A 21,363-nucleotide genomic window follows, 5' to 3' on the forward strand; every position below is an offset into this window, starting at 1 on the left:
ACATCTTCATTAATTATCTGGATATGGGATGGATTGTACCCTCAGCAATTTTGCAGATCACACTAAGCTGGGGGGAGAGGTAGATATGCTGGAGGGTAGGGATAGAGTCCAGAGTGACCTAGACAAATTGGAGGATTGGGCCAAAAGAAATCTGATGAGGTTCAACAAGGACAAGTGCAGAGTTCTGCACTTAGGACGGAAGAATCCCATGCACTGCTACAGGCTGGGGACCAACCGGCTAACTGGCAGTTCTACAGAAAAGGACCTGGGGATTACAATGGACGAGAAGCTGGATATGAGTCAGCAGTGTGCCCTTGTTGCCAAGAAGACTAACGGCATATTGGGCTGCATTAGTAGGAGCATTGCCAGCAGATCGAGGGAAGTGATTATTCCCCTCTATTCGACACTGTGAGGTTATACCTGGAGTAGTGTGTCCAGTTTTGAGTCCCCCACTACAGAAAGGATGTGGACAAATTGGAAAGAGTCCAGCAAAGGGCAATGAAAAAGATTAGGGGGCTGGGGCATATGACTTATGAGGAGAGGCTGAGGGAACTTGGCTTATTTAGTCTGCAGAAAAGAAGAGTGAGGGGAGATTTGATAGCAGCCTTCAACTACCTGAAGGGGGATTCCAAAGAGGATGGAACTCAGCTGTTCTCAGTGGTGGCTGATGACAGAACAAGGAACAATGGTCTCAAGTTGCAGTGGGGGAGGTTTAGGTTGGATAGTAGGAAACACTATTTCACAAGGAGGGTGGTGAAGCACTGGAATGGGTTACCTAGGGAGGTGGTGGAATCTCCGTCCTTAGAGGTTTTTAAGGCCCGGCTTGACAAAGCCCTGGCTGGGATGATTTAGTTGGGGTTGGTCCTGCTTTGAGCAGGGGGTTGGACTAGATGACCTCCTGAGGTCTCTTCCAACCCTAATCTTCTATGATTCCATTATTCTAATTAAACTGAGGCACAGAGAGATTAAGTGATTATAGGACCAAAAGTTATATAGTGAGAAACTGGCAGACCTGAGAATAGAACCTAGGGGTGCTGACTCCTAGCCCCTTGCTCTAACAACTAAATTATACACCCCTCCCCATGGGAAGTTTGGAGTCATTCTCCCCTGGTTTTAAGGGTGACTTCTTTGAGTTTTAGACAATATTAGTCTTAGAGCACTGCCAGCCTGAGAGATGAGGTAAAACAAACATGTGCAGCACTTGAATTAAAAGATCTAATAATTCAAAACACTAAACATCAACCAACAAAAATTAAATAACACATTTCTAAGTTGTATGTCTGTCTGGAATATAATGTTTAGTGAGAAAACTCTTCCCTCTCTGACGGATGTGGGGCATTTGAACTAACAGATGAGAGAACTCAGGTTAAAAAAAAAAGTGCCCATAGCCTTTTCACATCTGTTCTTGTATTCTGAGTTGTTCAGGTATTTGTGGGCAGTGTCAAAATTATATTCTGTGGATGGAGTAGGTAAAGGAGCAATAAGAAAATCCATTATTTTATTCATGTAGCTGGAAGAAATCTGAAGCCCAATGCTTGAAGTGAAGCAGTCAACACCTTGAAAAGGCAGATACAGTACAGAAAGATGTTAATTTAAACAGTTCAACCATGAAGACTCCTGTCCTTTTCTGATCAAGAATCAGCTTCCACCCTAGGCAGACACATCTGAAGAAAAATATGCCTCTCTCATGAATAAAACAACCCATCTCGCTATTCAGGTTTTACATGCCTGAAGGCCTTTTTTGTTTCTGCCCATAAAGAGTTTGCCTGTTAGCCAGAATTCTCTTGGGAATTTCTGCATACTTCAACAGTCCTTCTCATACACAAAATAGGGGAAAATAAAATCCTTTCAAATGAGGATGAGAAACACGAGGAGAGGAGAACAATCTCCAGATAAACAGGGCTGGAAGAAGTCACGTTAGAGCAAAAAAATCTAACTTAGGTACTTATATGGCTGCCATCACTGTAATATCTGAGCCCCTCACAATCATCCTATAAGTTAGGGAAGTGCTATTATTACCATTTTACAAATGGGGAATTGTGAGACAGTGAAACGAAGGACCAGATATTCAAAAGTAAGTAGGTGCCCAAAGATGCAGGTAGATAGCTAGTAGGATTTTCAAAAGTGCCTAAGGAGCTCTGGCACCTAACTCCCATTGATTTCATTGATGGACTTAGGCATCTAACCTGCTTAGGCACTTTTGAAAATCCCACTAGGCACTTAAAAACTATTGAAAATCTGTCTGTGACTTGCCTAAAGGAGTCTGAGGAGCTGGGAAGTCAACCCTGGTCTCTTAAGAACAAGGACAGCATCCTGACCACTGAATCTTTCTTGCTCTCCTTTTTGTAAACTACCAAATATCAGACTCCGTTTCTCCATTAAACATGGGAGCCTGAGCCTCTTAAATGTTCTAGGCCACATTTAGCCCCAGAAAAAGGAGGAAGATTTCCCATTGACCTCCACGATGAAATTAGGTTCCTGGTCCTCACGGTCAGAAAATAATCCTTTACTGACTCCGAAGTAGATTCCTAAGCAACAAACTCTAAAACTGAATTTAAGCCTCATGGTGGTGTCAGACATCTACAATACATTTACATATGTCTTTATGAATCAACAGTGTGCTATGAGTCAACAGTGTGCCCTTGTCGCCAAGAAGGCTAACGGCATTTTGGGCTGTATAAGTAGGGGCATTGCCAGCAGATCGAGGGACGTGATCATTCCCTTATATTCGGCATTGGTGAGGCCTCATCTGGAGTACTGTGTCCAGTTTTGGGCCCCACACTACAAGAAGGATATGGAAAAATTGGAAAGAGTCCAGCGGAGGGCAACAAAACTGATTAGGGGGGTGGAGCACATGACTTATGAGGAGAGGCTGAGGGAACTGGGATTGTTTAGTCTGCAGAAGAGAAGAATGAGGGGGGATTTGATAGCTTCTTTCAACTACCTAAAAGGGGGTTCCAAAGAGGATGTATCTAGGCTGTTCTCAGTGGTACCGGATGACAGAACAAGGAACAATGGTCTCAAGTTGCAGTGGGGGAGGTTTAGGTTGGATAGTAGGAAACAGTATTTCACTAGGGGGGTGGTGAAGCACTGGAATGGGTTCCCTAGGGAGGTGGTGGAATCTCCTTCCTTAGAGGTTTTTAAGATCGGGCGTGACAAAGCCCTGGCTGGGATGATTTAGTTGGGAATTGGTCTTGCTTTGAGCAGGGGGTTGGACTAGATGACCTCCTGAGGTCCCTTCCAACCTTGATATTCTATGATTCTATGAATATGGACAAAGGTTAGAAACTGTCTTCAAAAATATACCGTCATTGTATCTGGAAGAGAATACACTGTTACATATTTCTTAATGCTCCTTTAGCCAGTGCTTGAGCCACCCCTGAGTTTATTTCTTAGTTGATTGATATGTCAGATGTCATCGATTTGCAATGTTTTAATAATTTCCCCCTCCATTGTAGCTAATTTCTGTTCTCACTGCATTGATAGAGAAATGATTTCTATCATATTTCCCTCATATTCTGTAAAATGATGAACCAGAGACAGTCCCTTCTAAAATTCAGGAAATTTCTTGTCTCCTTGTCCAAACTGGAGCATGGCATCACAATGTAAAACACGGTGGATCACTGTGTATTTAAAAAAGTCTGTTCTGAACGAGAGGCTAGCTGGTGGAGCTACGGAGAAATATGCTCTTCTGGAAGAATTGAGAAAAAATAAAGAAACAAAACAACAAAAATTGTGGAACTAACATGATGTCACACCCTGTTTGTTTGGAACTCTCTCCCAGAAGTGGTCTGCCAGAATAATTCACTGGCTGCCTTGGATGATTCAGATCACACGCCCTGCAAGAGACTCATCCCTGAGGGTTTTGGGGCCCCTCCCCTGTTCTCTTGGTTTACTATGTCTCATGTCTTTCCATCCCCATTCTTTCGGTCAATGAGGAATCAGTCCTGTTCACCTGGTAAGGTGGCTTCCTCGTGATTATGGGGTTGATTCTTGTGCCAGGGATCCCTGCCTTTGAAAGCAGGGTTACTTTATTTTGGATAGGTTGGGAGAGTTGGTTCTTTATTTGATGTTAATGTTTTACATTCATTTTTTCTATGACACTCAGGGTATGTCTAACTGTAATCAGAGGTGTGAGTGCAATTCGTGCAGGCATACTCACGCTAAGTTTAATCTAGGTCACATGGCTAAAAAAGTGCAGTGACACGGGACTCAGCACGGGCCTACCTGGTACTCTGGGTATTTGTGTTCCTAGTCTGTACTGCAGTCCATGCTGTCTCATCACCACTGTTTTCTTTAGCTGCACTTGATAAATCAAAGTGAGGTTGGGTATAGCTAGATGTGCTGTAATCACTCCGCCAACTCCAGCATACACATATCCTTAAAGACATATTAATCGGAACCTCATAAATATTAGAAATATGGTCCACCTCTGACAATACATGTATAGATAGAAGAATTTGCTACCCCAGCAATAGCTGTCTCTGCCTTATCATCTCTAGTTAGAATTCCCGTTTTCCTAATGAAAGTTGAATCTGTCTACCAAATAGCCTATTTCAAAATCCACATTTGCGTGGCGCACTCTGCGTTACAAAATCATTTAATGAAAGGATGACCAGGGAAGCTGTGCCGAAGAGCTTGACAATATTCCTCAAGAAAATGAGGCTTACATTTCAAAATCTATTCAACTGAGTTTAAAATAGGGTGCAGTGTATACTCTGTCTGTGTGTGTGTGTGTGTGTGTGTGTGTGTGTGTGTGTACGTATGTATATATTCACAGTATATGTTTGCCTAAGTAACCTAGATTAGGGATTTGAGATAGCCGTCAGATAGTGAAGTTGTTTTTTATCAGAAAAAGATAAATTGAAATTTTTATATATATATTATATATTTTTTATATATTATATATATATAAAACAAACAGAATATCCAGACCTTTATCTAAAGACAAATCAAAATAATATTTTCCATTAAGGTGTAATATTTTCTAATGACAAAACAATGAAAATTCCTTAACTGATATCAAATAATTAGAGCACTAATTTCGCACTAGTGTCACAAAGAGATTACTGAGAAAAGTGAAGTTAAACAAAGATTGAGGTTAAAACGAATGTTTTAAAAGGTTAGTACCAGGCCCACCTCTGCTGGACATTTCTTTCAAGCACCCCACCAGCTTTGAATCTGGTGCTTAAATATTATAATGCCATGTATAGTACAAATGTCTACAACAGATCGATTAGCAAGGGTGGGGCTTCTGAGTCTGGCAATATTCTAAAGGGCGATGACCTCTCAAGTTCCAGATAGTACTGTAGTTACTGGCAGCAGAGGTGTGTTGGCCCTATCTACTCAAGAATGATGGGTCTGAACCATTATGTGCTAAGTGCTGATTCCTGTGGAGCTCTTTTTTGAGCTGATGCTGTGGAGGTGAGTGCAGTAAAAGAATCTAAATATAATAGGATAGGGATCACAAACGTCATTTGACATTTGGGGATGTACCAATGTAATTTTTACATGTTCAAATTTTTTTTGTTTAGTTGAGAAACAGAGAGAGAGAGAGAGAGAGAGAGAGAGAGAGAATTTGAGTCCCATCCAACATATAAGGCTCAGCCTGTTTTCCTTTCATAAAATACAATGCGGTAGCTCCCAAATCTCAACTTTTTTTTCTTCAAAGCTGTGGGAGTGAAGGTGAGGAACTAATAATTGATTTGCAGATTTATACCAGAGTGACAATGGGCATAATTTGGCCTCTGGTATTTTCAATTTGGGCCTTTGTTGAGATTAGTTGGCTAGCGGTGCTGATTTATACCAATCTGTGCACTAATGGTGTCTTTAGGAGAGATGAGGAATAAAATGAGATCCAAAAATAGATTTTCAATTGTATACTAACATATAATTTGAACCCAGATCTCCAGCAATTAGAGGCATATACAATCACTGTTTCACTTTGAGGACATACCCCCTGAGACTTACTTAGGAGTGGAGATCCAAAATTGTTCACAGAACAATTTAACTGCTAATTCTCTCCATTTTATGTCAAATCATAATTTTTGCCCTTGAAAAACTCAAAATTGTATATTGCATCATCAGGAATCACTGCTGAAAATCTTAACAGATATCACATAATTTCCACAAGAATCTGCATATATTGGTGGAGATTCTCCTTCTCATGTAAAAAGTCCTTTGTCCCTTTACACAATTCTGGCAAGGAAAGGAAATTTTAAAGTGGAAGTAAATTACACTTACACTCACTTTAAGTCCCATTTACATGGCCAGACTGAAGTCCTAATGGGGCCAGAATTTCTGTCCACAAGTAAAGAAAGAGGCTGAGAGACAGATTTTAACGGTATTTAGGCACCTAAAGATTCAGACAAGCACTAAAGCTTTTCCAAAAGAGTCTAGGTGCAGAAATCCCATTGAAATGAATGGGAATTAGGTGTCCATGTCCTTTTGAAAATCCCACTATGATAAAATCCCACAGTGAATAAGATTTGTCTCTTTAGCACCGACACAAATGCTGTGTGCACTGAGTTTATTGGAACGTAGCAAGTAATTTTCCCTTGATGCTATGAATATCCTGTAACTTTTCTGTAAAGTTATTAAAAGACATACAGTTTTTAAATCCCATTAGGGACTTTAGCTGTGTAAAATTAGCAAGCAAAAGAGCTGGTATAACTAACTTTTTGCAAATTCATTGGGATTTTATATTGCCATGAAAGACCCCATGCATAGCATGGTCTTACAATACATGATTGCATTCTCTTTTAAATCATTGCTTCACCATGGGACTCCGCAGGTTCAGTAACTGATGTTGGCCATAATTCAGGGTTTCTTTTTTTTTAAAGTTTCTTGGTTAGTCACAAGAAACTAGTATGTGAATGAAAAGCTAGCCTTTAAATCCACTGTTAAAAGGCAACTTCTATTAGCCTCAAGAAGAACAAGTAAATCAGTTGATACTTTCTCTCTTCTGGATACAAATGCAAAGGCAACAGGGCCAAGCTCAGAAAGGCTTTTTTCTGGCCACACTAAGATAAAGTTTTAGTTTAATTTAGAATGGAAAATATTTTTGGTGTCAGCTGTTGACTCACCGCACATGGCTATTTCTGTTACTGTCTCCAAAGAGAAGTTGTTGCAGGACACAGGCTTGAACTGCGGCCAATACTCCACATGGGCCGCCCTAAAACGAATAATACACTGGATGAACAAAACAACTAGCACTGTTTGATGCTGGTGAGAACTTTTCACAACCCATGTGTTTTCATTCAAGTTTAAAGCCATCCTTTGATCTATGTGTTTTGCTTACTGAATTTGCAGCACTGTGCTGCTTTTTGAAGCAACTGAAAAGTCAGCATTACTAATTGAGGGTCTGTTTCTTCTGTGCTCTGTTTGAAAGTGCCTAGAACATTCTGTACAGACATCTATGAAGTCAAGGACAGGAGTTTTATCTCCTCCACCATCAAGCAAAAATATTGCTCCTAATGCCCCTTGAATATGCACCTTACCTGAAGATGAAAATAAAATGAGGAAGGTCTATATTCCTACTCGTTGAAATTAACCCCTAGGCAGAGCCCCCCACCCCCTGCCCCCACAGCCTATTCATGAATTAAATCCCATACAAACTCTCAAAATAGGGTTTCAGTGGTACATATGTCTGGTGTGGGCCCTCTGCATAGGGAAGAATTTCACCCACAGAGAATAACAGGGAGAGATGGAAGTTGTGTGCTAAATGGGCTTGATTCAGACACTGTCACGGGAAGATGAAAAGCTCCTCTCTCTGCATATATTACTGTTTTCAAGTCCAGGTTCATACTTAAATATATGAGCCAACCCTTTATATTCTTGTGCATTAATGTGATCTGCCATCTTAGAGCATTATGAAAAACCACAATATTGTTTAAAGTATGTAAGAGGCTTCAATCCACTCTTCTGTCAAAGTCCTAGAGAGGCATGGCCCATCACAAGCACACATTTTAAACCGCATCCAGTTATGCAATTTTTATCTAGTTAGGAACTTCATTTTGTTGCTTATTATAGGTATGTGCAACGCCTTGCACAATGAGGCCCCAGTCCCTGAATAAAGCCTCTAGGTGCTACCACAATATAAATAGTAGATAATAAATGCATTTCATCCAGAACAAATATTCAGCAGAGAAACTTAACTTTTTCTTCACTCTCTCAATAAATCATTTAAATAACTAATGAGTGAAACTTTGGAATACTGACCTGTGGAAAACAGCAGGGTTTATTTCAGTCTGTCAAGGAAAGCTCCCGATATTAAAAGTTTACATGAAACACAGCAACTGTTTCATATCACTCAGAACTACTATGGTTTAACAACTAGAGTGAAACACAGAAACTAACACTGTAAAGCAGCAGTATACAAACAGTTAAGTGAAGTCAAGTTAGGAAGTGAAGAGAAAAATACAGTATACATTTGAAATTTACAAATGTAACCAGAATTCCAGGGTTTCATCCCCTTCTTTTGGTCTCCATAGGACCTTTAATGGAAGACAGACATCTTTAATGACCAAACATATTCTACAAAAAGAAGAACAGGAGGACTTGTGGCACCTTAGAGACTAACAAATTTATTAGAGCATAAGCTTTCGTAGTCCACGAAAGCTTATGCTCTAATAAATTTGTTAGTCTCTAAGGTGCCACAAGTCCTCCTGTTCTTCTTTTTGCGGATACAGACTAACACGGCTGCTACTCTGAAACATATTCTAGACCTCAAGATGATGGCACCGCTTGTAGCAGAATGTTTCCTAAAGCATTGGTTCAAAATTGACTAAAAGGAATAAATGTTACCTACTGATTCACCATACATCCTGGAGCACCCTGAGTTTTCTTCTGAAGTTTTCCATCTAGCCCAACTCTCCTTAAAAGATTTAGCTATTTTGAAGATTTCTGAAGTAAAATTTCATTCATTAACCAGTGATGAAAAAGAAAAAGGAATATCTTTTAAAGAAGGATGGTTTCTTTTCTTAAGGTAACACCCAACTTCTGGAAACTTTAGGTTAAAGGTAAAGATCATTGAGCTTTGAAGGAAGTCATTCACTGTACCTGTTTTTGAACGATGCCGTATTTTAGCTGTGGTATACTGTTAAATGTAAAGTTCTGTATTTTCCATTCTTCACTGAAGCAACAAAGGCTTGAGCCAAACAAAAGATTTTTTATTTCCTATAAAAAAAAAAGGAAAAAAGCTCTCATTTTAAAAACAAACCCAATAGGCATATTTTCTTTCCATAATTTATAATAAGAAAGGAGGCATGTGGCAGGATAATTACTAACTCTATATAACCACCCTTTTAATTTCGGTTTTATAAATACTGTAAATAGCAGGGCAAGTCCACTGAAACGGAGTCATTTTTTCCTTTTCCTGCAATGTTCCTTCAGCACTTATTTTCTTTCAGCACATAATGCTATGTGTTGCTCCGCATTATGAGCTTTTTTCTGTAGATCATTGGATAAATGGTGCTTCTTGAAATGTTCACAGAAGACAGCCTCAAACTTAACTACAAGAGGAATAATATGTACTACTGGTTAAAAAAAAAGATTACTGCTATGGTCTTCTCTTGAAGAGTTTTCAATTTCCCACACCTCAGTAAAAGATATCATCCAATGGGATAAAATATAAGCTGTGAAAGAAGTACCTTAGCTGGCACATTATGTAGAACAGACAATCTGTTTCACCTACCAAACATAGTGGTATGAGACCCATGTTGTTCAAAGTTTTGAATAACACTTGTCTTGGGACATGTAACAAACTGTGAAATTCGGATATTAGCACCAACCAAATTCGGACTGTTGACCCCAATCAGGAGTAGCTTCATTGAAGTCAATGGAGTTATGCTTGTGTAAATTGGATGTAAGTAAGAATCGGACTCCTTCAGTGTTTGGATACTTATTCAGACTATTTTGGTATAGAAATCAGGTTGGGAATCATTCTCATGAGATTTGTAGTGCTTTTTAGCTCTGGTTGAGTGGGAAGTACTATAAGAATAGCACTTCACATGGTTTTTAGATACTTCTGCCCGAAATAAAAGAGATAAAGATGCATGAGAAAATGGAGGGATCACTAGGGAATAAAGTAAATCAAAATTACTCTAAACCTCATGAAAGGTTTGGTTTGGAGGATAGGTAAATATGCAAATTTGTTTCCGTGAGAGAGAGAGAGAGAGATGAAGATACAGAATAACTCTTATTTTATCCAAACCAGTTTGTCCACATCTAGTGAGAACCCAGGTGTGCTAATGAACAAGGCCTGGTCTACACTGGGAGGGGGGGGATGGATCGACCTAAGATACGCAACTTCAGCTATGAGAATAGCGTAGCTGAAGTCGACGTATCTTAGATCAACTTACCTCGCATCCACACGGCGTGGGGTCGACTGCTGCAACTCCCCCGTCGACTCTGCTTCTGCCTCTCACTGTGGTGGAGTACAGGAGTCGACGGCAGAGCAATCAGGGATCGATTTATCGCGTCTACACTAGACATGATAAATCGATCCCTGATAGATCGAGCACTACCCGCCGATCCCCAAGTCTACACCTTCCCACTCATAAACATACAATACCAACACACCAAGGGCCTGATTCATCTTGAACTGAAGTCAGTCAATTAGGAGTCTTTCTACTGACTTCAGTGACATTGCATTAGGCCCCGAGTGAAATGGGGAAAATAAATTCTTATTTTGTACTTGTTTGTGAGGTTTCTCAGCTCCAAACATATTCTATGAAATAATAACAATACATTGCACCTGTATAGTGCACTTTATCCAAGGATCTTGAAGCACTCTACATAACTGATGGATGAAGCCTTACAATATAAGTATGAGGAAGGTAAATACAATTATTACTATTTTACAAATGCATAAAATGAAGGATGGAGGAGTGTGAGTTGCCCAAGGTCACACAGAAGTCAGTGGAATATCAATAAGAGATCCCAGTAGTCCTCCTTCCTTATTCTAACCCCCCCTTAAAATACTACTTTTGAAATAACTGATTAAAAATTAGAAAAGGTCAAAGATGTAGAATTGACTGGAACCATTAACAAAGGAATGTAAAAATGCAATTTTAATGATTATTAGGATTTACTGGATTATGAATCTCAGATGCACTAAATATAAAAAACAAATCTATTGTAGCTTTAGCTTACTCAATAAAAATAACAGGTTTTAATGCATCATTTTGTGTTTATCATCATACATTTGTCTTACTTTTGCTAGGGAAATATCAATTGCCTTTGATACTATTTCAAGTGTATACAGCGTTGAAAGTTCTGGGATCCTACTAACTTCCCCAATCGTTGCTTCATCATCGAAATCAACTGAAAGAGAAGAAACCTTGTAATATGCAGAATGTTGTCTGGTAAACCAAATTCTGCCCTCCAATACCTCCAGGTAACCCACAGCTAGTGGTTTATCATAATGACCTATACAACTTTAATACCTCTGATCTTTAAAAAGTTAGGAGTACGGTTCCACTCTGAAAAGGGATGATACAAATTAGATCATGAAAGCCACTGTTTCTTATGCCCCAATAATTTTGTATTAAATTTGTTCAAAGGACAATTAAATTAAAATGGTTCATTTGTTTGTTTAAATTTCCTAAGTGCTAGTTGCATTTTCTTGGCCTGGCATCTAAAAGTTAAAATGGGATGGAAGTGAGCACACAATCTTATCTACGAAATTAAAACACAACTGTATGTACCCTGAATCAACTAAGACTTGATCAAAAACAGACCATTATGCACATTGCTGGTAAATTTTATTTTCTGTGAAAAATATGAGAGATAGACCAAAGCGAAGCACGACATGACATACCTACTTCTAGGACATCTTTCATCTGGTCACTTTTATTGGATATGGATGATGGAGTCTTTCTAAATTAAAATGAATTAAAGAACAAATTACCAAAGGTTCGCATTTAATGAAACAGCAATACAGAAGATTAGGTTAAACAATGTATAAACAATCAAATCTTATTAGGGCAAAATCAAATTTTTCACAGAAGTATATGGCATTCTATATGGGATATAGACAATCACTAAAGCCAGAAGAGCAGTCTGCACATTGCAACATAATGCAATCAATTTGTATCAATAAATGTAACTCCACTATGGCTCAGATCCTGCAAGCTCATTTGCATGGGCAGGACTCTACACCCTCATGGAGTCTCAACTGACATCTGTGGCGCTCTGCATGAGTACAACGTTTGGGTGCCCAGAACTCAGCTTGCAGGACTGGGACCCATGGCTTGAAATTCACTCCTGCATGAGGCCTATGGACCCCTTAAATCCAACTTAAATCCTTAAAATAAAATTTAAGTGGGATATAAACTGTGCTGGCTCACACACTGGCCTTATTTGTAAATTGTGTCTCAACAAGTTAAACGTTTATAGAAATAAGGAAATGGTGATAAAAGCTAATTTTTTTCAAACTTGGCTATGAAGTTAGACTCCTAAATATCAGTCGGATTTTCAGAGGTAGCACAGGCCTGTTGCTCCCATTGAATTCACACCAAAGTGAATACAGTCCAAGGAAAAGTTTCCTACTGCCACTGTTAAAGAGGATTTTTTTTTCAAAATAATAACACTGAATCATTTTTCATCCATCTTTTGTTTGGAAAACTTTGTTGCAAATGACAGTCCTTTCAAAAACTGTATGGAATAATTTCCTCAGAAACACTCTTTGTATGCACGCTATTATTATAGCAACAGTTGCTGCCATATCACATACTTTCCATTAACTTAATTTCCCTTTTTCACTGTGTAAAAGGAGAGGAATGAAAGCAGAACACACAAACACACACACCACACTCAGGACTTTTCCAGTCTAAAAACTTTTTGGCACCTATTTCCCTTACAAGCCTTTCTAGAACATAAAAGTAGGAACTACCATGCTGTTTTTCGCCATAAAAGCATTAAGGGATTGATTCAACTAAATCTGGCGGCATGCACTGAGTCACAACAAATAGACACTCTACAGTGGGAAATGAATCACCCATATTACTAGTAAGTCAAAGTAAAAGAATTAATGTTCATGGGCTCCAGGGCCGGCGCAACCCATTAGGTGACCTACGTGGTCGCCTAGGGCGTTAACATTTGGGGGCGGTGACCGCGGCGGCCAGATCTTCGGCCGCCCCGGTCGTCGTCAGTATTTCGGGGGTGGGACCTTCCGCCGCCTCTGTCGGGGGCAGCACTTCGGAGGCGGGACTTCTGCCGCCTAGGGCGACAAAAAAGCTGGCAGCACTCCTGATGGGCTCAGTCCTGAGAGCTAAGTAGGTGGGTTGAGAGCAAATATGCATAGCAACATACTAAAAGATTCTGAGTACAGTGGAAAATAGCAGTACCTTTTACTACAGTGTATTTTAAAATAAATACTACTACTAATTGTATTATGCATTAGGAGTGATAATCATGGAGCAGAACCCCAGTGTGCTGGGTGCTCCATAGAAACAGATCAAAACCACAGACCCTGCCCCCAATGAGATTACAATCAAAGGATAAGACAAGAGACCCCAGATGGATACAGAAGGACAGGGGAGCACAAGAAAACAATGAAACATGTTGGTCAGTATGATAGGCAATGGCACACCAGCGGACTAACCATTGTCAAGTAAATTACAGTACATTGTAACAGATCTTACTAATATTGGTTTCCATCATTCTTTTCAATTCATTTTTTTTATGGGCTACTTGCTAATATTTTCATACTTACTGGTCAGGTGGAGGGTCCCAAGAAAATTGATGTTTGCACATAGAATGTGTTTCAACGGAATACTGAAGTTACTCAACCATGCTTACAACAGTAACATGCTTTTTTATTTTTGTTTCTGAGATTGCAAACTATTCCACCTGGCTTCCTAGCAAGAATGTTCTTCCTTTCAAGGTCAACCACTTTGGGTCTAGTCTTACACATACAGTAACTGGAAGCTGAGATCGCAATACACATAGGGTTTGGATATAAAGGAAAGTTACAAAAAGTGCCATTTGGTATAAGTCATTGTTCTTATCTACATCAGCATTGTTTACATTTAAAAGAGTGCGTGTGTGTGTGTGTCACCAAAAAAAGCCACTCACCCCCATTTACATTATACTGCACTTCACCATGGCCCAGGTCGAAGATTTGATCATGAATTGAGCCACAAAGGTGACGGGATATATTACAGAGATTACAGATTAGGATTGTCGGAGATGATGACTGCCAAATGCTGCCAATGGCAGTCTGAAACAGAAGGACAGGGTTTACCAGTCATGTTCTTTCCCCCTTTAGAAGGAGCCTATCATGCAGCCTTGCATCAGCATTTAAATCTCTGTCTCTATATATAGTTTTTATGGGATCCACAACCATAGTATCTGTGCTCCTCACAAACATTAATAAATGTATCCTCTTTAAAGTACTCTAAAGGTATGTAAGTATTATTATCCCTATTTTTAAAGATGGGAAACTAAAACACAGAAGAGTTAAGTGACTTGCCCAAGGCCACACAAGGTGTGTGTGTGGCAGAACTAGAAACTAAACCCAGATCTCCATCCATGGTTTTAACTACAAGACCACCCTTCCTTCTGAGCTTTGATAATGTGCCCAATCACCTTAGTATCTGACTGCCTTTTGAAACAGAAAGGACTGGAAACAGGTTAAAACTCCCTCTTCTCCCAAAAAATCCTCAACCTGAAAGCAATTGCAAATGAAAAAAATACATAGACCCACCACTGAAAGAACTGAAAGAAAGTCTAAATGGATGATCTCAGAGAACTTCCAAGGCGTATATCACTGTGGAAAGCACCAAAAGCAGAGATCCACGTAGGATGGTTTCCTGCACAGAAGGGTATTTTTGCAGGTGGAGATTATTTGTGAGCTCCCTTCTTAAATTACTTGAAACTTCGTCAGAACTTTTACTGTTATTTCCACTTCAACAGATGGCTACCATTCCAGGAACATTTATTGTGCATATAAAATCATACAATTAAAGCACTTTGCAAGGAGGAAGTCATCCGTCATGTCAGAAAAATGGGGCAGGAAGAAAATATGTTTTATTATAAATATACCATACTGTACTTTCTCCAAATATTTGAACATTCCTCTTTCAACTCCATGCATAGAAAATGTTGTTTACATAGGACAACCAAACTCAGAGAAAGTTCTTCCCTCTGCACAATAATGCATGTGTCCTCTACGGTTTCCTATTTATACTAACCTACGCTGGAGGTCAAACAAACAAACGTGCTTATAAAATAAGCAATGGTCACCAGCTATTTCAGAGTAACTAATTGTGTTGGAAAACCCTGGTTTCCTTGTCAATTTAATGTATTCTGCAGCTCTTGCATGGTACTTACATCTTGCCTCTGAAATAATGTAGCGATTCAGAAGAATTCCTACAGGTTCTGAAACAATCCTAGAGTTGTATACTGTTCTGTTGCTATACACACAGTACAATAGACGTATACAGCCCTTATTCCATTCTTGTGATACTGGAGCCCATAGGACTAGTTTGCCTTTACTATATTCACTGCCTGCCTTCATTATATTTAGCTGTTTTCATTATATTCAGCTGTAATACAAGAAACCTACAGTATCCTGTATCCTGTAAGACATTAGATGAAGCATAAGTTAGCATAAGTGTGGTTAAATAGGCCATAACCCGTGGCATAGATCAACTATTACCTTTAGATTTTAGGAACTAGGGAGAGCTTGCTCAATAGTAGGAGGTGGAATGTTCCAGTAAGTGCCACCACAAGGAACATAGAAGTAATAACCCAACATCTGCTTAAGCAAGGGGTGATGGGTATGATCATGAGCTGACAGGGATCAGCAACCTTTGGCAGGTGGCCCATCAGGGAAAGCTGCTGGCGGGCCGGGACGGTTTGTTTACCTGCAGCGTCCGCAGGTTCAGCCGATTGCAGCTCCCACTGGCCGCGGTTTGCCTCTCCAGGCCAATGGAGGCTTTCCTTGATGAGCCGCGTGCCAAAGGTTGCCGATCCCTGTGGTAGTACGTGTATCAATATACTAACCTATAGAAGAATGACTAACCTCAGCATTAGTAGGATGAGAAAATACAAATAAGGAAAAGGGGAAAACCTGTTACTGAATATGCATTAGATATAGTGGTGTCGGTGCAACATATCATACAAGTCGCATCCCAGCATGATGGGGTAGGAGAGAGAGAGAGAGAGAGAAAGGTGGCCCTTGGAAGGGACCAGAATGATGACCACTCGTGATGAGGAGGAAGGTGATGATGATGATGAGGATAATGGCTAACATTTCAGGTTGTCCTGCAAGGCATGGTGTGAGTATATGGATGTGCAGAGGTACATTCTATAGTCTCTCTATCTACCTTATTGAGTTAGAGTGTTTGTGACTTTGCTAAAAGTATTAATACAATATTTGAAAATATAGAAGAGTTCCTATAGTGTGAGTGTTGCAACTGTGCACATTGGTTCCCAACTATATAGTCATTTTATAAAACTGAGTCTGATCTTGGGACAAGAACCTGTCACGCCTCAAAGGGATAATTTGGAATTCTTAAGTAATCAATATAATTATATAATCAATATTATATTACTACATTGGGCTACAAGATGTTTCAGAGGACTGGGAAAAAACTAAAGTATTTTGTGCCAATATTTTTAAAAGGTAAATGGGATGACCCATGTACATATAGGCTGACTAGAGTGACATCGATTCTGGGCAAAATCATGGAAAGACTTATACAGGATGCAATCAGTAAAGAGTTAAAGGGTGGCAGAGTAATTAATGCCAGTCAATATAGTTTTATGGAAAACTAGTCTGGTCAGATAAACTCAATATAGTTTTTTTATGAAATTGCAAGTTTTGTAGACAACGGTAACTCTATTAACATAATATACTTCTGTAAGTCATCTGACTGAGTATAGCATGAAATTCTGATTCAAAATTAGCACTATACAAAATCAACATAGCACACGTTAAATTGATTAAAACTGGCTAACTGATAGATCTCAAAAAGTAATTGTAAATGGGGAGTCATCATCAAATGGGGCATTTTTAGTGGTATCCCACAGGGATCTGTTCTTGGTCCAATGTAACGCAATATCGTTATCAATGATCTAGAAGAAAATTAAATAATTGTTGGCAAAGTTTGCAGATGACACAAAAATTGGAGAAGTGGTAAATAATGATGACAGGTCAGTTTTATTGAGCAATATGGATTGCACGGTATGCTGGGCTCGCTTGAATAACATGTTTTAATGCAGATAACTACAATTTGTAACACTAGTACAATAAATAACTACAATTATCACTGGGTATGGACAAGGAGCTAACATGAAGAAGGTGCAGTTCAGTTATAGATTCTACTCTTAATTAAGAATTCCAAATTAAAACTTCCCTACTGGAAGTACCTCACATCCCAACACCATATATAGTAAGTAGCCTGAGCTGAAATGCTCACACTGCTACTTTTAGAATCATAGAATATCAGGGTTGGAAGGGACCTCGGGAGGTAATCTAGTCCAACCCCCTGCTCAAAGCAGGACCAATCCCCAGACAGATTTTTACCCCAGTTCCCTAAGTGGCCCCCTCAAGGATTGAACTCACAACCCTGGGTTTAGCAGGCCAATGCTCAAACCACTGAGCTATCCCTCCCCCAAGCTGATTGAGCCCTGCTAGCACAAGCCTGTCAACCTCGGCTGGGAAGCTTGCTTTCCGCTGCAGTGCAGACATACGCTAAGACACTCAAACGATGGCGGTAGCAACCAATAGAAGAGCTAAGGGAGAGAAATTGATTTACATTAAATAAAGGCACATCCAAGACACTGTCCATTGTACATGTGGCAATGGCAACCCTAAATAATTCAGGACCCACATAAAATTGGGTTCTCAACATTTAACAGTCACGTGAGTTCTCTCAGTGTGGGTGGTTTAGGAACTCTCTCTTTTGCTTGTCTAATAAAAAGTAGCCACTTCTTCAGTTTTTGACCTTCATTTGTTTTTAAGGACGTGGAAAGTGTCTGGCCTGACATTTCCTGTGAGAAAGCTTAGGACTTTCAACAATCCCAGACAATCTAACTTAACAGTTTCTAGCCAAATGAATTCTCTTCCTGAAAAGTAATGTCAAACCTGAAATAGGAACATGAAGAGAGCTTACAGTGAACACCGGAGAAGCTCTCTTATCTCCATTTGTTATGATCAAAACCAAACAAAGATGATAGCTGATTGGTGAGAACAGGTACTGTAGAGATAGCCTTTACCTCCTGTTAAAGTAATCAGAAGGGGTATAAAGCTTTGGGAGAACACACTCTTTGAGCTATTTCTTGCGCTAATTCGCCTTCCTAATGTGTTACACCAGATGTTCCCAAGCAGACATACTGAAAAGGAAACGTGTAAAGCCCTAAGTGCATAAATTAATGTGTACCGCCTTCCTGCTTTACATACAGTATGCTCTAGAGATACTACATATGTTTCCAGTGCTCTGATTAAGCAAGTTGTCTTGTTGACTGACTACACTTTAGGTCATGCGGCTGTCCTCTTCCAGTTTGATGTGCTTTCCAAAAATAAAATATAATGAAGAAGCAATTCACCATTTCCAGTAATTGCACACAGCCTCTTCCTATGAAGTTTTGGGAAAATATTGAAAGGGCAGATGGCAGCATGCACAGATGTTGCGTTGACACATCTGGTGCCACGAATCCACTGGCACCAAGCAAAAGGCCACAATAGATTACTAATCTTTCTTTTAGCTTTTCTTACCCGCCCAGACTTTCCGTTATGAAAGGTGCTATGCAATTTGAGATAGCTGAAGGTTTTCTCCCCTCATTTATTTACCCTTTTTAAATCCGTAACTCCTAAATTGACCTGATCTTGTTTGACAGCAGTTCACTGTGCTGCCAGTTAAGAGAGTCAAGCGGAGACCTATTCCCAGGCTCACGACTGAGTATACTGTAGAGGTGATGTGTTTAGTCTCTGTGGGGAGGTGCTGACTGCCCTATTCTTACAGTGCTTCCTGTCTGCAGAATCACACAGCAGCATTGACGTCAGCTGAAGATCAAGCCACACGCCTACTCTCATGGCAAAGGGTATAGCATGGGGCGACACAGACAAGCTGGGTTGGGAATTCAGAGAGGATGGAAAGGAATTACAGGTAATTACGTTAATTGCAATGCTTTAATGTTGAACATCGAACCCAGACTAAACTGACCTTTTCTACAAACGCTACCATTGTAAAGCTCATCCTCTCCTGCCTATTATGGGAACAATTAAACACATTTTTGAAACATCAAACAAATCTACCACACGCTGATCTAGGGCCTGATCCAACGCTCAGTGAAGCCAATTGGATTTCCGTGGGATCTGGATTAGACCCCATTACACAGTCATCCAAATCAGGCCACACCCTCTCAGAGCATAGTTTGAGCTCCATCAGTCATTGCCCAGCAGCTTGTAGGATAACGGCACTAATGCTTGCCTAATTAGCAGGTTTAATTATTTTAGATAAAACAGTCTGAGCTGATAAATTAAGTTACATATTTAACAAGAGAGCATCACAGCCCACTGGGTAAACAGCGCATTTAAAAATATTTATTATACTTATAAAAACTACTTATCCACATAGTTGCCAGACAGAAAGGATTGGAGCCATTCATAACTCTTGGATAAACGATATGCATTATATAACCTTCCTGGAAAGATTTTTATTGTTTTTAACAAAGACATTAAATTAAATTTTAAAAAGGTACCATTAAATCCGGAACATTGATCAATGAAATTTAGGGAATCAAAAGTTAAAGATGAAACCTTATCCTTTACTGAAGCCAGTATGATTTCCCACCCCCCACCCTTAAAGACAACACATGTTAAAGAAGGAGCAGCCATTTTAACTCTGAGGGCCTGATTCACCTGGCTTTTATACCAGTTGTACTCTGATGCATCTCCGCTGATTTCCATGACGCTACCAGCATTAAATGGAGTTAACAAAGTGATGAATCAAGCTCTGAATCTACTAGGATTTTTCAATATCACAAATCTTTGTGAAATCATGACTTTCTCCATCCCGGAATATTTTTTGTCTCTTCCTTGCTGTTACTAATTACATATAATTTCAAGAAACATCCTCATGCGGCAACCCAAGTTCTAATGCCCCCCTTCACAAAAGGCTCCTCTTGAAGCACAAATTGGAAAATATATGGGCAGAAAAGTTGGGTGGAAAAATTATTTTAAATAGATAATAAACAGTTGAATCCAGCTGCAGGTCTTTGTGACCTTTAACTTGTTTTATAAATATTGTTAGTAATGTCAGCATAACGATAACATCATGGATGCAAAACTAAAATGGGAAAACTCCACAAGAGTTCAGTAATGTTAGGAATAAAGCAGAGTCCAACACCTTCCTCCTTGCCCTGCTCACCCTTACGCTGCCTCAGAAGTAATTAATCATGTCTTCATAACATCACATCAGCACTGATTTTTCCATCCCTTGGGCCAAATCCTGTAGTCTTCCACCTGACAAAATTCTCATTGAAGTCAATGGGAGTTTTGCCTGGTGAAGGGTGACAGGGTCTGGCTCTATGCTGAAAGTGGATGTCTGCAGATGTTTATTTTATTCTATCTGGAGGAACTTCTTTGGCTCAGATTCTCCACTTTACTATTCTGATAAAAGTTTATGAAGACTAAAAAACAAGTTACAATGCTGATAAGCACTTTTCCTTTGCAGTCAGCTATTACATTTTTCCCAGGCTGCTGAAAAGTCATTTCAGTGTGATATGCCAAGTATTGTCTGAAAGCCATCCACATCTGTTACTCCAAGTGGAATAGCTCTGTTCTGGATTTGAAAATTCTCTCTCCTGCTTATCAAAAATGAACTGTGAAAAATAAGAAGACATTCATTTATCTGAAAAACCAAGAAGGATTTTCTTTTTGATGACAGGTTTCAGAGTAGCAGCCGTGTTAGTCTGTATCCGCAAAAAGAACAGGAGTACTTGTGGCACCTTAGAGACTAACAAATTTATTAGAGCATAAGCATCCGAAGAAGTGGGCTGTAGCCCACGAAAGCTTATGCTCTAATAAATTTGTTAGTCTCTAAGGTGCCACAAGTACTCCTGTTCTTTCTTTTTGATATTACTGTCACTCAGATTAGGGAGAGTATTACAAAAATTTTGGGTAAATGGATTGATTCTGATTTCACCGACACCAGTGTAAATTAGGAGTAACCTTCCTGAAGATAACGGAGTTACACCGTTGTAAACCTGAGAGAAGAGTGGATCAGACCCAGAGTATACCATATGAACACATTTTAGAACAAGAATTTCTTATTTCATTGAAGTTCCGAAATAAAGTGCTTTGTGTATTAGCTATTATTTTCCTTTTAGACAAGGAGAGAATGCAGTTAA

The 21,363-nt window shown here is 39.5% G+C and overlaps 1 protein-coding gene across 4 annotated transcripts in view; it reads right to left on the reverse strand.

Moving 5' to 3' along the window:
- The window catches only part of MINDY4 (MINDY lysine 48 deubiquitinase 4), a 93,915-nt gene that overhangs the window by 47,225 nt on the left and 25,327 nt on the right, over positions 1-21,363 (reverse strand). For all 4 annotated transcript variants that reach the window (XR_010598193.1, XR_010598194.1, XM_065582664.1 and 1 more), the window contains exons 6-9: positions 11,822-11,880; positions 11,216-11,325; positions 9,061-9,177; positions 7,086-7,174 (exon numbers count right to left, since the gene is read on the reverse strand). Coding sequence is in view for 2 of the 4 variants with exons in the window: in XM_065582664.1 (XP_065438736.1) it covers positions 7,086-7,174; positions 9,061-9,177; positions 11,216-11,325; positions 11,822-11,880 (375 nt within the window). In the remaining 2 variants the exon portion in view is untranslated. The remainder of the gene's footprint in view (positions 1-7,085; positions 7,175-9,060; positions 9,178-11,215; positions 11,326-11,821; positions 11,881-21,363) is intronic.

Source organism: Chrysemys picta, chromosome 2, assembly GCF_011386835.1.
Source record: "Chrysemys picta bellii isolate R12L10 chromosome 2, ASM1138683v2, whole genome shotgun sequence".
Lineage (NCBI taxonomy): Eukaryota > Metazoa > Chordata > Testudines > Emydidae > Chrysemys > Chrysemys picta.